This window comes from Metopolophium dirhodum, chromosome 7 (assembly GCF_019925205.1).
Source record: "Metopolophium dirhodum isolate CAU chromosome 7, ASM1992520v1, whole genome shotgun sequence".
Taxonomy (NCBI): domain Eukaryota; kingdom Metazoa; phylum Arthropoda; class Insecta; order Hemiptera; family Aphididae; genus Metopolophium; species Metopolophium dirhodum.
Window position 1 is genome coordinate 38,211,460 of NC_083566.1, and position 16,536 is coordinate 38,227,995.

The 16,536-nt window shown below is 28.6% G+C and overlaps 1 protein-coding gene across 3 annotated transcripts; it reads left to right on the plus strand.

Annotated features, from left to right (window-relative positions):
- The first annotated feature begins 3,730 nt into the window (after window positions 1-3,730).
- On the plus strand, window positions 3,731-14,097 carry LOC132948848 (phospholipid scramblase 2). Of its 3 annotated transcripts, none has more exons than XR_009665051.1 (9): window positions 3,731-3,957; window positions 6,404-6,480; window positions 6,650-6,970; window positions 7,468-7,578; window positions 9,949-10,166; window positions 11,686-11,853; window positions 11,963-12,124; window positions 12,192-13,225; window positions 13,304-14,097. XR_009665051.1 is itself a non-coding variant. In XM_061019508.1 (9 exons), the coding sequence occupies exons 3-9, from the start codon at window positions 6,444-6,446 to the stop codon at window positions 12,249-12,251; spliced, it is 1,077 nt and encodes a 358-aa protein (XP_060875491.1). In that variant the 5' UTR covers window positions 3,731-3,957; window positions 4,060-4,184; window positions 6,404-6,443; the 3' UTR covers window positions 12,252-14,097. The 3 variants fall into 3 exon arrangements, 2 of the variants coding, with proteins under 2 accessions (XP_060875491.1, XP_060875490.1); XM_061019508.1 differs by adding an exon at window positions 4,060-4,184 and having other exon boundaries at window positions 12,192-14,097; XM_061019507.1 differs by having other exon boundaries at window positions 12,192-14,097.
- Window positions 14,098-16,536: the final 2,439 nt, after the last annotated feature.

The following is a 16,536-nucleotide window of genomic DNA, read 5'->3' on the forward strand; positions in this document are numbered from 1 at the left end:
ATATGATAAAGGTATTGAATAAAATGGTCCGCGTCGGTTGGTCGGCACACTCGGCAGTACTCGGCAGGGGAAGGAATCGTTCGTCGTACAAATACCATTCGGACGTCGTAATAACCCCCTCCCGTCTACCATAACCCACGTGATATTACCGTGGTAGTAGTTGTACTTCTGACCTAGGTGCAGTCACCAGTCGGCAGTCACGTCGTCGTGTCGTTTGCCAGGCAGGCGACTGCGGCGGCTGCGTACGTGACATTCGTCGCACCAGTTGCATACTTGCGTAATGCGTATGCGTTAGCACTGGACAGTAAATGTTGACATGATGACGACGATGATAATATATTCTAAAGGCCCGTTTACACGGCGACAGTATTGTTCTATGGTAATATTCGAGTATTTGACAATCGACAGTCCCGTCAGTGACTGTCAAGGAACTGAAGGAACTATCACCTTGTAAACATGCACTGCCACACTGTCTAGGACAGTAAATAGTTGACAGTATGACAGCAACTGCTGTTAACTGCTATCTTGGAAATAGCTACTACCACTGTTGACTTAGATGAGTATAATATGACGGTAATACAGTATTGTGTAAGCACTAACCTTGTATTATAATCATATACCTATAAACTAGTTAATAGGTCTATGGTTATAATCATATGACAGTACTGTCACCGTGTAAACGAACTTTTAACTATTAATTATAAATACATACTAGTACTACAAAGCCGCTATCCCGATGATAATAATATTATTTAAATTTACACACGATAACGATAAAAGACAAATTATTCTGGACCTTGCGTGACAGCAGAGTAGGGCGTTTTTGTACTTAAATGATTATTTAGATAACAATTTATTCGAGTAAACACTAAATTTCAAACATAGGTAGGTATTCGAATAATTTTCGTTTATTTTATTATGGTTGGTTATTACATTAAAACAGGCAAATATTATAAACAATACCTAGTTAGTATTGTATTTTAGGTAATAGGAATAAATATCCCCAGACTACATGCAATATTACTCAAAACCACATGCAAATGGTTGAACAAATATTTTTAAACGTTAATTAGTATCTGTAATAGTATCTATTATTACCATATTATTAATTATTTAATTACAAATACGTATAGATAAATACGTAATATTGATTTGTTTTGAACGGTTTATGGACATTTTCAGTTTCCAATTTCTTTAATTTTTTTTTCTACGAATGTCAATAAAATTATGCAAGGCTGGGCAAGTTAATAATTTTTTTTAATTCAGTTAAGTTAAGTTAATATGCATCAATAAAAAAAAGTTAAAAGTTAATTTAACTATAGGTGAACTCAGTTAAGTTAAAAGTTAATACACACTTTTTGTTAACTTTTTATTAAGTTAAAAAAAAGTTAATTTGTTTATACAACGCTTTACGCTAGCGTACTTAATTTTTTTCCAACCCAAAACTAAATTATAGGATATAGTGTTTATATACAGTACTTCCATATAAGTTGGATTCGAATGATATAAATTTTTAAATTGAAATAATTTTCGATACATATTTCTTGACATGTAAACGAAATAGACTGAAATAGTGAAATAATATAAAATTGAAAACAAAATAAATTAACTTAACTTACTTTTTAAAATGAAAACTTAACTCGTTAATTTCACGTTAATTAAGAAAGACATTTAGTAAGTTAACAGTTAAGTTAATGAAAAGACAAAAGTAACTAGTTAAGTTAAAAAGTTAAAATAAAATTAACTTAACTTTAACTTTTTAACTCGTTAATGCCCAGCCTTGAAATTATGTATTTGTTGGGTAAAAAAACTTACTACTACTAAGATTTTAAAATGTAATACAAGATTCCTCATAAGTTTGTCTACCTTTATCAAAAAAAAAATGTCTACAAGCAAATTAAATTAAGTTTTTATAAGCGTTTGAAGTTCATATTTTTTACAACATTGGACATTCACTTTACTTTTCATGTACTCACTCACTTTCCTATCAGCAAAAAAATTCTGAACTAGAAAATCGGATACCGCAAAAATAACTTTAATAAGAAAATAATCTAGAAGCTATTAATGAATAATATGTGTTATTAACTTCAAGCGTTTTAATAAATGTACTGTTATTGTTAACATAATTTAATTTAACGTATTTTTTTTATATGTCATATAAAATATTGGGTGGGTGGGTGGGTAGAATAAAAGTTTTGTTCCTTGTGTGAAAATAGTTCGCCTTGCCAATGATAGTTACTACTGAGGGTACATATTATACTACATAGTACATACATATAGACATACTAAGATAATAATTATTATAATCATTCTGTAACACATATTTTGTACTGGTATAATTGTGTTTGAAAATTATTCGAATGATAATATTTTGAGATTATTCGAATACATTTTTATTTAAATAATTATAAAAAAATATGGGTAAGTGGATGTCGCTCTGCTGTACTGTGGGTTACAAGTGGGTCACTGTAATGGATGGTGTTAAAATTGAATTCAATGATAAATATCATTGTATAAGAAAAACGATTCTGAGCGAAAACGGTCAGTCAGCCTATGATATTACCAAGTATATTTGATGATATTATTGTGAATAAAATAATTTATATATAACCTATTTACGTGGAACCTTCTTTTAAATGTTCAATTCTTAGCTATAAAAGTTGAACATTTTATAAATTTTTAATTACAAAATAATTATTTATTCAAATTCCAAAATTTTCAAATTATTCGAATAATAATGTTTTTAATAAAAGCCAGTTCATCAACAAAAAATGCAGACTAAATAAATGAACAGTTAGCACCTGTGGAGCCAATTTTCAGACTAAACGATATAAGATTACCTATAACCTATATAATGACCTTTACATAGTTCAAGTACATTTTAAAAACTCCTCCAACAAACTAACACAAAATAATGTGTTAACATCCAAGATTTCTGTCCGCCACTACAAAAAGAAACTATTTAAAACAGTTAATTAAGACCTGCACTCGTTGACAGGAAAATCGAGACCAAGATTACCAAACTTGCTAACATCTTATTCCAAATCATCCCCCCGACGAAACCCATACATATCCATCGCCCTAGCCTCCTCTACTCTTATACGACTGTACATCATATTCCACAACAGCTCCAGATAAATTCTCGGAAACCCATCAACGATGCAACAATATAGCACTTGGCGAAGAAAACTTCAAAAACATATACAATTTTTTCACAAATATAGGCTTATAGCAAAACTACAGTAAAAAAAAATTGCATTTATATATATTTCACAAACTCCCTCTACTCACTACTGTAAAACTATTCCTATAGTTTTAAGACCAATACTATGTAATTATTACAGGCTTATGATCTCAGATGTCAAAGCACTCAGAGCCTTATTAACCCAATAAAAAAAATAAAAAAAAAATGTTTTTAAATTATTCGAATAATTGTAAAAAAATCATCTTTTATTCTAATAATTATCTAGATACAATTTTGCCCAACTCTGTGTGACAGTCACAGGTATAATAAATAATAATTATATATTATTAGTTATTATATTATATATCCGTGGTGATAGTAACTGTCGAATAATCATAGGACAGTCATATATAATATAATATACATGATATTATCATGGCAGTACTGTCACTGTGTAAACGAACCTTAACACTATATTGATTATAACGGTGCCGCCCTCCCGATAATAATATTATTTAAATTTTACACGCGATAATGATAAAAGACAAATTATTCTGATATTATGAAATGAGTGACTCAGACCACTCTCCACTCTCTGTACATGGGGCACTTGGATTTTGGACAGTGGAGTAGTAAATCGGTATTCGCTAGTCACTAGTCATTACACTGCTCACTGCTCAGTGCTGTAAACGACGGCGACCGGGTGACTTGTCACTGTTCGTTGTGCAAATTTTGGTTGTATACGTTGTGCGTACTGCGTTCCGATTCCCGAGGTAAGAAGGGCTGAGTGACAAGCCGATCTGTAGTCTTATTATTAATTTTATATTTTAAATTGTTTGAGTTTGATATTTATTTGTATTTTTCACTTCGGATAGTGTCGTCGTACAAGAGTTATATTACAATATAAATCCAATCATTATTATTTTCGAAGCGGTTGGCTGTGTAAAATATATACCGACGCGTAAAAAACATATAATATATTATTATAAATTATACATAAGTAAGTCCTCACTATCGTATTTGTATCAATCATAACTATTACAATGACGTAATATTATAATCTTAATGTAATTATGTAAATTGCAATTTCAAATTGTTCATTAGGTATACTATACGATTGCGCCCACTCGCAACAGGTACATCGTACGACGTACATGGCGAGATTAAATTTTTTATTATTTTTCGGTCGATTTTCTATGCAGAATTTCACTGTCTGTCTTGTGGAAATGTCATAAATTGTTTTACAAGTCTCACCAGTCCTAGTATTGAATGTCCGAGTTTTATTTATAAAATACGGGCGGGGTGCCAAAAATAAAAAAATTTAAAATGAATCCGATAAAAAAAAACCGATGGTTTCTGTATTTTATGATCTATTGTATATTTATACTACAAAAATTATAGATAGGCCACATTTCCACAGTCTAAAACATTGTTATACCAGTTGTAACAATTAAATCAAGTGCGTGAGCAACTATTTTTAATTTGTATGCCCATACATTTTATATTATGTATAGGTATCTATAGAATAAATACAACATCTAGATACCACACCTTATTTATAAAAATATATCTTATTTATTATGTCAAACATATTTGGATAAAAAAAAATAAAATTAACTTCTAAATAAAAAAAAATTTTGAATGAATTGAAATTCAAAACTTGAATTAGGTATAATTTTTGTAGGTAAACTTTCAGGTTAAAAATATTTTATTATTGGCCAGAGATTATGTGCAAATATTTTGGTAAAAATTAAATTTATATTTACTTTTTTCAGTCAAATCATCATTTAAGCTATTTATACCATTTTATATTAGATAGGTAATTATATGTACCTACTATAGACCTGCAAGGGCCATACATTTTCAGCCCGGTCCGGTCTGGTCCATCAATTTTATCCTCAAGCCCGACTAGGCTTGGTCCAAAAATTATTGTGAAATAAAAGCCCAGGCCCGGCCCAATAATAATGTTAAGCTCATGAAAGCCTGGTCCGGTCCAACAATCTTTTTCTTAAGCCCGGCCCTGCCCGGTCCAAAACACTTTGTGAAAAAAAAGCCCAGGCCCGACCCAACATTTTTTTTAAGGCATTATGGGTTCACTAGACTGTTGTTGTAGTAACTGGCAATTTGTATTCTTCAGTCAAACGCAATGCATTTTTTATAAATAGGTATTCCAAATTACCGTTTCTATTTTATCTTTAAATAGCTTTAGTATACCCACTAATCAAGATATTGTTACATTAATTGTGATTGTATCTATTTTTACCAACGTCGGTTCTATCATTATTATTTATTATTTTAAATTATGATTATTAATTGTCGAAGAAAAGAGCCCTGTCCAACCCTTGATTTATCATTCAAAGCTCAGCCCTAAAAATTGTACAAAAAAAAGCCTGGTCCAACCCTTTATTTTATTTTAAAGGCCCTGCCCGGTCCATTGTCACTACAGACCGGGTCGGGCCGCCCGGCCCTTGCAGGTCTTTACTATCTATGTCCTATTTAAATAGGTAATAATATTGGTCTTTCAAATAATTTTGACAGCGAATGGAAAGTCATTCTCAAGAAATATTAATTATATCATTACCATTCTGTTAATAACACATTAATATACTGACATTGCAATGTGTCTAGTTTCAACTAATACAGATTTAGGCAACTTCAAATATTGTGATGTAAAATATATTTGTAATCATTTGGTTTTTATCTTGAACTGCCCACATGCTAACACAGGAATACATTTTCAAAATAATAATTTATGTACAAAATTTTGATGTAATATTTATATTATAGTGTGTATGTTAAATCGATCATTACAAAACTAACTTTATATCAAATTTGTTCTTAATTCTTTTTCATATCTATTTCTTTTACATAATCATTTTTCATAAATTCCCAGAGACCTAGACCTTAATGTAATAATGCCTTAATGATATTGTCATTGTAATGGTAGTGCGCATAAGTGATGAATTTGTTTAGTGCCTCTATTGAGATTTGAGATCATGAGTCATGAAGTTATGTGGTTGATGTAGAATTACCATGACAACAATCATAACATTTATTTTGAAATAATTTCATTATAAAGTATAAACAAAACTTGGTATAGATTATTTAGTTTAGTTTTAATTTGCATGCACTCAGTACTAGTATACATTTAATTATGTTTGTGTTTATATTATAATAACAACAAGGTACCTATATTAACAAAAAAATTGCATTTTCCAGAATATTTGTATTTGAAAATCGCAAGTCTCAAAAAATTCAAATGTATACCAATCCAAATGTAGCACCAGCACCACCAGGTATGAGATTTTAATAAGAATAAATGTATAATTTTTGGAAAAAAAAAATTTAATAAATACCATTTCTGTTGGTTTAAAATATTTTAAATTTTAATTAATTTAATATTTACTTAAGATTATTTCATTAACTTAAGAAAAAAATAAATTTTAAATACATGTTATGTCTTAGGATTTTCTCAATATCATTCACCTCAAAACCAATATCCACCAGCTGGTAATCAAAATCAATATCCACCAGATGGTAATCAAAAACAATATCCACCAATCAGTAATCAAAATCAATATCCACCAATTGGTAATCAAATTCAACCATATCAACATGACCAATATAATATGTATCAACATCAACAACAAATGCCACCACAACAAAATCAGGGGTATTCTGTAATTCAAAATCCAAACTATCCACCTCCATATTCACAGCCGGGTTATGGACAAGTTATTCAGCATCAACCCGGTGCATATCAACCATCTCCTCAAGTGGTAGCTGGTAAGTTAATTCATAATTTAACTTTAAAAAAAAAACTTATTTAAAACTGAAATCTCAAAACAAGTTAATCAGGTAATGTCTATCTATGTATTATCTAATAAAGAATATTTGGCTGTCATCACGATTATAAAGAACTGGTTAGGCATCGCACGTTGTATCAGCGGTCACAACTAGTTACGCTCACGTAATTCATAAAACCGCCGAGTGCTGCTAGTCAGAGTACTAAATTTCTATTATAATATTATGTCTATGGTCTAATGGCTTATCATAGTTAGATTTTTTAGATTAGGCCACCATAAGATAAAGTTTTAACAAAAGAAAAGGGATTAGTACGTATATATCAAAGATCATAATTAAGACCGTGTAAAAATAACATCCTATAGCAGAAGACAACAGACAACAGCCAGTAGACCGCATAAATGACAGCCAAATATTATTAATTGCAATATAAACCAATTCTTCATTATTTTTTAAATATAAATTTTATAATTTAACAGATGGTTGGATGCCTATTCCTCAAGCTATACCACAAAACTGTCCAAATGGACTCCAGTATCTTTCAACAGTTAATCAATTACTTGTTAAACAGCAAGTAGAAATTATAGAAGGTAAAAAGTAAAATAATTGTATTATTAGCTACTATTTAAGTCTTTAAGTCTTTGTATTACAAAATATAGAAACTATTGGTTTTAAATAATTAAATTTGAAATCTATTCAATAAAGTTTTCAAGACGCTTAAAGTATCACAAATGTTTTATAGACACTAATTGTGTACCAAATATTAATTAGGTACATATTAGATATTTTTATTTTAATATTTATTTTGCTAAGCCGGATAAACCTCCCAACATCTTATAGACCTATAAGTCTATTGCCATACTTCTCAAAAATTTGCAAAAGACTCATTCTCAATTGTATTTATCCGCACATAAAAGCAAAAAATGTACTGCCGTTCTCACAATTTGGCTTTAGAGCCAAACACAGCACCGTACACCAGGTCCATAAAGGAATTGATGCAATCTCTACCTCTTTTGAAAACAAATGTTACTGCACTTGTGCATTTTTAGACATCTCCCAGGCATTTGACAAAGTCTGGCATGAAGGTCTTATTTTAAACTTCGTAAATTTCTTCCTCCTACACTATTCCTACTAATGGAGTCATATATTACAGACCGACATTTTCAAATACGTCAAGGTTCCGCCACCTCAAGTATAGCCACAATTAGTGCAGGAGTACCCCAAAGAGGTGTACTTTCTCTTATCTTATTTAATACTTATGCTGCCGATCAAACTTCTACACAAAATACTATTGTTGCTGATTATGCTGACGATAAAGTCATATTGTCAGTACATAATGATCCTCTAATTGCTTCAAGAAATTTACAATCCGACCTAAACCTACTCTCAGAATGGTATGCCAAATGGAAAATTAAATTAAACAACAACAAATCCATTCACACAACTTTGACCCTTAGACACAAACTTTGCCCTAACGTAACTGTAAATAATTTACCTATCCCTGCTCTTGACACTGTTAAATACTTAGGACTAAACCTCGATAAAAGACTAACATGGCAAAATCATATAAGAAAAAAAAGATTAATACTTAGTGCCCGCTCCCGCTTTCTAAACGTATTACTTTCAAAAAATAAATTCTCATCTTTAAAAACAAAACTTCAAGTATACAAATCTCTTCTGAAACCCATATAGACGTATGGAATCCAACTATGGGGATCGGCAAAAAAATCAAATTTAAATAAAATCAGACTTTCCAAAATATCACCCTTCATAAAATCACAAATGCCCCACCCTTCGTCTCTAACTTGACCCTCCACAAAGACCTAGGTATAAAAACGGTAGAAGAAGAAGCTGCTATTTTCTATAAACGATTTTATAATAAATTAGAAAACCATGAAAATCCTCTAATAAAAGGCTTACATATCCCGTCACTTCCTGGAAATCCCCGTAGTAGGCTGAAAAGAAAATGGTGAAGGGATCATCTAACTTAATCCTAATAAGTTAAAATCACATAATAAACAAGCTAAGTGCTACTGATGGGTGGCTTCTTATTCACGTAACACCATAATGTTTGTTACCCTAATCTCACATATACTTATTGTGCTTAATTGTATAGATTGTTTATTTCTTGTAAAAATAAAAAAAAATATATTTATTTTGAAAATATACAATCTGTAAAGTTGTTTTACAATAAGCATAATAATTATGTGATATTGATTTATTTAATTTTGTACATGAATGATTTGATATTAAAAACTACCCAGCAGTTTTACTTTTGTACTTATGATGGAACATATTAGATATAAGTGATATAACCACAGATTATATAAATAAAGTTTTATATAATCTGTGATATAACTTATGATTCGTTCTATACTCGGATAACTAATTAGATTTAAAATGTTCCATTAATTTGATAACATTCTTTTAACATATAATTCATATTATCTCTTTAATTACAATTGGAATATTTAAATAATTGTTTACCTAATCTATTTGTATGTGTAATATAATTTAAAAAATATAATATTAGTCAAAATAAATAGTGACTCTCTCATTAAGAGGACATTTTTATGAGAAGGTATAATTCTACAAAATCTAATTGTTAGAGTTAACACATAAAATCAATTCACTTGAACGTGAAAAACAATGAAATGATAAGAAGATGAACGTGATTACCAAAAAACTTTTCTAGTAATATCTATTTAAATATTATACTGTCTAAAATTTAATTGGTCTGAACTAGTGTAAAATTATCCTGCACCAGGATAATGAACCATGTCAATGATGTGATGCTTTTTTTAGACCGGGTTTGGCCAAATATATTTCTAGTATATCTAATTCTTTAATAGGATATTGTATTTTCATAAAATTAATCAATTACCGTCAAATTTTCTTAATATATGAAAATGTATTTTTACTTTATACTAATTATGAATGTTTATAACATGTTATTATAGCTTTATTAGGGTTTGAGACCAACAACAAGTATACAATTAAAAATAATGCTGGTCAAAAAGTATTTTATGCTGTTGAAGATAATGATTGTTGTACGCGAAATTGCTGTGGGCCAATACGACCTTTTGAAATGAAAATCTTGGATAACTATAAAAATGAAGTTATACATTTATCAAGGCCGTTAGCATGTCAATCTTGCTTTTTTCCTTGCTGTTTACAGGTATAATAATATGTTTATATTAAAAACAATTTCTGGAACTATTTAGTTATAAAGTCAGTTTTATACGGATACAGCAAAATTAAAACAAAACACTGCTTATGTTTTGAAAAACTTAAATAGACCTTTTTTTTGGGAAAGTTGAATTTTTGTTTACCATTTTACTATGGGTACACCCAGCATAACAATGAAGATTAGGGATATAAACATAAGACTGAAATGAGAGGATGTTTCAACTCACAAAATGTGTGGGATAATTAATTTGTTTTTATTTTTCCATCAAATATGCAATATGTAAACATATTAAATTGTATAATTATTAATTTTTAAAGTATTCATTTATACTTTAAATTTTGGGCACACTATGTTTGAAATCTAGGGCTAAAAAAACCCATATGGAATTTAAAAAAAATGTGTTTAATCTGAAAAACTATATGTTTAATATTACATAATAATAATAATAAAAAAGCGGGTAAGCGGATGTCGCTCTGCTGTACAGTAGGTTACATGTGGGTCATTGTATAATTGATTATATTTAACTTGAATTCAATGATATAATATCATTGTATAAGAAAAACGATTCTGAGCGGAGACGGTTTGTCAGTCTGGGTATTTTATATTGTTATTATTTATTATATCATGTAAGTCGAATTAATATTATAATATTATTATTTTTTATTCGTTTCTATGGTGATAAACAAAGCGTTAGAAATTAAAATCCCATTTTTAGCGGTTTTTCGTAATTTTTCGGTGATTTTTCCTGTGGCATCTAATAACTATTGATAAAATCAAAAAATGACCTCTCTAAAGTACCATCTTGATCCAATTTGCTAAAAGATAAGGTACTATATATTGAAATCGAAGCACTCCTTCTGGTAAACATTTTATATACAGGATATAAAAAAAAAATAAACACCATTGTAAAACCACCTCTTTGCTCCGCTCAGAATCTAAAATTAAAATGTTAAGACGTTTTTATAAATGAGTAACAAAGAAATGGTACAAACACAATTGTATCTAAAACTTTTTTCCAAACCTAGAAAGATCAAAGTAATTTATGTCCATTGTGCACTTAATTCCAATTTATTTCTTTTAAAATATAATACATGGTTCAATTTTTATTTTAAATTTTGGTTAAATGCTGTATTAAACACTTGCTAATAAAAACTTTTTTTTCATAATAAGTCACTGTGTCTGTCATCACTTTTAGGAACAGTACAAAAACTTTTAAATTTTGATTGTGGTTTCTGGTAGAAAATTAAATCTAGTTGGTATTTTAAAGGGGTGGGAGGAAGTAAAATAAAGAAATCTTAGTATAGTACTTTTTAGAAGTTATTGGGAAAAATAAAAATTACAAAAATCTTGATTATTTACTCTAAATTATTATTTGATTTTGTTTTTATTGTTGTAATTCAAAATGGATAACTATAGAGACTTGACATTTTCAATAAACATTATTATAATAATATAATGTTTATTATAATTTTATAATATTTTTAATTTATTTAAAATTGTATAACAGAGAATTGAAGTATTTTCTCCACCTGGGTGTTTGGTTGGAATCGTTGAACAAGATTGGTCAATTTTAACACCAATATTCACCATTCGTAATGCAGCTAATGAAGAAGTATTAAAAATCGAAGGACCAATATGTCGATATAGTATGTGCGGTGGAGATGTTGAATTTAAAGTAATTATTCAAATTTTTATTCAGACTAACTAAATAGTTATATCATACTAAATACTCTATCTTAGAGTATAAGAATATAATATTTTAATCACATAATAATGTTTTTCAGATATTATCTAAGGACAAAACCACTGTAGTTGGCCGTATATCCAAACAATGGTCTGGACTCTTAAGGGAAGTATTTACTGATGCCGATTTCTTTGGTATTTCTTTTCCTATAGATCTTGATGTCCGTATGAAAGCTGTTATGCTAGGAGCTTGTTTTTTGATAGTAAGTTCAATTTGAATTAATATCTTGGAATTTTCTTTAATAATTTATTATTACGTCATTTTTTTAGGATGTCATGTTCTATGAAAAACGAGGAAATGTAGAAAATGATGGAATTGGACTTTGTTAACTTCCATTATATTATGTATAATATTTTACTTTAAAATCACAACAGAAATCATGCAGTTATTTGTTACTATTTTAGCTTTAAATAATTAAATTTAAAATTTTGAATCTTTAAATCTTTACATTAAACATTTTTTTTAAATATTTTTATATACATTCTAGTTTGTGAAAAACAGTTTGAAAATAATCATAGTTCATATTTTTTTATACTTCAATTCAGGTGACAACCAATTTGTGCCTGGACATACCCATTGATTAAATCGGTTCTCGTTGTTAGCCTGGCACTTAGCTAACGCAGCCATACCCATTCAATTGCCTCCGCGGGCGCAGAAGCTTTTCACCTGGGATTACTATTTATATTCTTAACTATAAAATAGTATTATTTTTGGTAGGTTTTATTCGAGGACAGGCATTAAATAATTGTTCAAAATTGAAAAGTAAACTGTAGTTTTATTTTTTTGTAATTTCATATTTATTTAACTCCAAACTTATTTTTCACTTTTTCTTGGAATATCACTTGATTGTTGTAAAAATATTAAAATATTCCATAGGCTTGTTTGAATAGAATTATTGTGTTAAGATTAACAATTCAATTTAAATCTATAAACTTAACTGACAATTAATTCTACTTAGTTACCCTTTTATAAATACTAAAAAAAACTATATAGTTCACTAATTTATTAATATTAAAAATACATAAACATTTATTTTTTTGTTATAGTAAAAAAATTTGAAATTTTAACAGATATATATTTATATTTTGTTTATTAATCAATTTGAGTAATTTTAAATAGCTAAATGTTTTTCTTTATTATTGAAATTATAATACACAAACAATATACAGTCTATTTGCGAGTACTTTTCGAGTCCAGAAGATTTTTCTAGCTCAGTTTCATAACATACCATACCCCCTTCCACTACTATAATCTGACTGATGTTGCCTATTGTGCAGGCATGCTGCTATCGCTTCTATTTGTAGTAAGTTGTCCAGTTGATGGTTGCATTTCAGTATGTTCATATGATATTAACATAATAATATAAATACATTCTTTACAGCTGTTGAGAGGCTGATTTGACACTGTTAAATAAACCTGTTAAGTGGTAAAGGTAATAGGCCCGACGGCATCTTGTGTAGTATACTGCTGATAAGTACTCTTACGTAATTGGATTAAAGTACACGTGTATGCTAAGAATAACATAAAACTATATAAGTTTTAACTGAGATTATTGAAGATATTTCAGTAAATCCTAGTCAGTATTATTTAATTATACAACATGTCTGTAAATTGTTTATAAAATACATTAAAATAACTTTTACCATATTTTCGGAATGATTTATTGAAGGTGTATTTTTATTGCCAAATAACTTATTTTAATTAATTAAATTTAATTACCATATATTTTTTTGTCGAACAAAAATGTAAACGTATAAGTAAAAAAATAAATATTTTTGCATATGAATTAATATTAATTAGCCATTTATTAGTTGTGAATATTATTTTACCTTATTTAAAATTTAATAATTTATATTATACTTTTATGAATTTTTTTTCCATTTTTATTATGTGTATTGCTAAAATTGATTTGATTAAAGTGCACAATTATTTGTAACTAATAATTTGTATGCTATTATTACTATTGTAATGTAATATCTAATTTTAAATCTAAATTAATATTTATTTTTATATAAAATATTTTATTAACCAATATCTTTACTATAGCACATACTATGCACTTAATGATACTTGACGTGACATGACAGTATTATAATATCTAATATGCAATGTATTTTTTATGCTTATGCTGTGTATTTGTTGGTGTTTGATTAAATATATTATTTGTTATGCTCATCAATTTATATTCTATCTTTCATTCTTATATTTTAAAAATCAGTATAACCCATACTAATGGGATTAGAAACCCTCTAAGTTCATGTAACCAGGCACATATACATCGGGAAGGTTTGGGAATTCGTCCCCCCCCCCAAAAAAAAAAAATTAATAGTTGTGTTATTTATTTATATACATAGATTTTTTTTTGTGTACGTGCTTGCATGTAACCAATTATTATATCTGAATGATAAAAATAAACTTTATTAAATATAAATGTTTTTCCCAAGTAAAGAATGATAATGAAAACATATATTAGGTATAATATATTATTAAATTCTCTACAGAACTTGTAAAAACATTTGTACATTTGTACATAATTCTAACATAATGAACTTATTTATTTATTTATACTAGGTAATTGAAAAAATCAAGTAACTGTACAATTTTGGTAAACTTCCAATGTAAAAAAGGACCAACATCTTTTCCAACACTTGCAGATTCATTGCTTTAAGCTTGCATTGAAAAATAAAAGAATTTAAAAATTAGTGTGGGTCCCAAACTGCATTTGTTTCATATTCTTTATTTTTAACGCGTTAATGCTTTTTTGTCACGCCTGCACCGAAAGTTTAGTTTTCGACGACTGTTGAAGCGTTGGAAAGCGATGTTTTTCCGTTCAGCGGGCGGTAAAGTGGGAAGCTTTTAGTTACATCTAATATTCATATTATAACCTCCATGCATGACGCTTAAAATAAATAAAACCAAATCGTCTTTCATGAAATATTGTTTTCGTAGAATAGTCTGGTTATTGCATAGATCCTAGCCTAAATTACATTTGTCGTGATGACACGATCAATGAACGCAGAGGCGTGACAAAAAAATAGTATAAGTGGCTCGTGCGGGAAGGCAATTTCAGTCTTGGGCGAAATGCGGCCATCGCCAACAGCTCGTGCCGCACACGTCGCCCGCGACTGAAATAGCTCAAATCCCGCCTTTGCCACACAATATACTATTTATATATATATCAAAAGTAAACATTTCCCAGTAGTTTTCAAAAGTGACGTGAAAAACAAAAGGAAAATAAAGAAAAAACGGGAATTTTTACGCAAAATCTGTTTTTGAGAAAATCGATTTTGTTTAGGTTTGTTTTGTTTAGGTTTTGTATATGAAACTTTGACTGAATGTTTATATTAACATTTTCTATACACAAAAATTTTCCAAATATTTTGACTTATTTTGAGCTGTTTACGGACATTGTCAATTTCCATTTTTTTTAGTTTTTTTTTCTATAAATATCAATAAAATTTTATCTGTTGAGTAAAAAAGGGTGACAATTTATTGCAAGGCTCCTGATATATTGTTACAATAGCAGTTGAAAAATATTAAAAATACATAGTCACAATTTTTTATTATAATTTATAAGCATTTAAAGTTCAGATTTTTTCAGTTAGAGAAAAAGATTGAAAATTTAATAGAAGGCTCCTACGTTATTGTTTCAAAGGCAAATGAATAAAATTAAAAATCCTTAGTCACAGTTTTTATTTATAAGCATTTAAAGTTCAAATATTGACAAAATACGGAAAAATTACGACAATTAGCAAATTATTTTGAGTTTAGAATTCATAAAAAATTTTCTTTTTAAATCTAAGTCTACAAGAAAGCCAAATTAAATTTTTATGAGCATTTGAAGTTCATATTTTTACAACATTTGATATTCACTCGATTTCTCATGTAACGATTTTCTTATTTTGTTGTAATTAAAAAACGTATGACTGTAGATACTTGAAAATTTCACTGAATGTTTATACAGTGAAACTTCCATATAACGAAGTCGAATAAGCAGCAAAAAAATTCGTTATATAGAGGAATTTGTTAAATAGAATTACGTGTTTTACAATACTTTCTTCAGTAGGTGATTCATATACGGCGATATCTTCATCAATTTTCAAATAATCTTCTAAAGTAACGCCATCGCAGTGAACTAACTCCCATTGTCGTTGTACATCTGGTATTTCAATATCGGTTTCAATATTTTCATTTGTAAATCCAGCTTTGAAAAAACATTTTTTTATTGTTTCGGACGTTACATTACTTCTCCAAGCTTTCGATACCTCAGAAATACAATCTCGCAGAGTAATTGTTGTTCTCTGTTCAAGATTGGTTGGAACCATAATTGGTTGGAGCTTATAAGTATACTTGTACTATTTGGGGGAAAATATGCAAGCGTTACAGATTTTAACTTTGTAGATAAGGTACGAGGATGAGCAGTACAATTATCCACAAATAAAATTATTTTTCGATTATATTAACATTTTCTATACACGATAAAATTTTGAAAATAATTTGACTCTTTTTGAGCTGTTTACGGTAATTGTCAGTTTTAAATTTTTTTAGTTTTTTTTTTCTATAAATATCAATACAATTTTATTTGTTGGGTAAAAAAGCGTGAAAATGTAATGC

Excerpts from the sequence above, each read along its gene's own strand:
- LOC132948848 (XM_061019508.1), top strand. The coding sequence starts at position 6,444 with ATGTATACCAATCCAAATGTAGCACCAGCACCACCAG. Across the intron at positions 6,481-6,649 it reads TGTAGCACCAGCACCACCAG|GATTTTCTCAATATCATTCA; the intron begins GTATGAGATTTT and ends GTTATGTCTTAG. Across the intron at positions 12,125-12,191 it reads TAGGAGCTTGTTTTTTGATA|GATGTCATGTTCTATGAAAA; the intron begins GTAAGTTCAATT and ends TCATTTTTTTAG.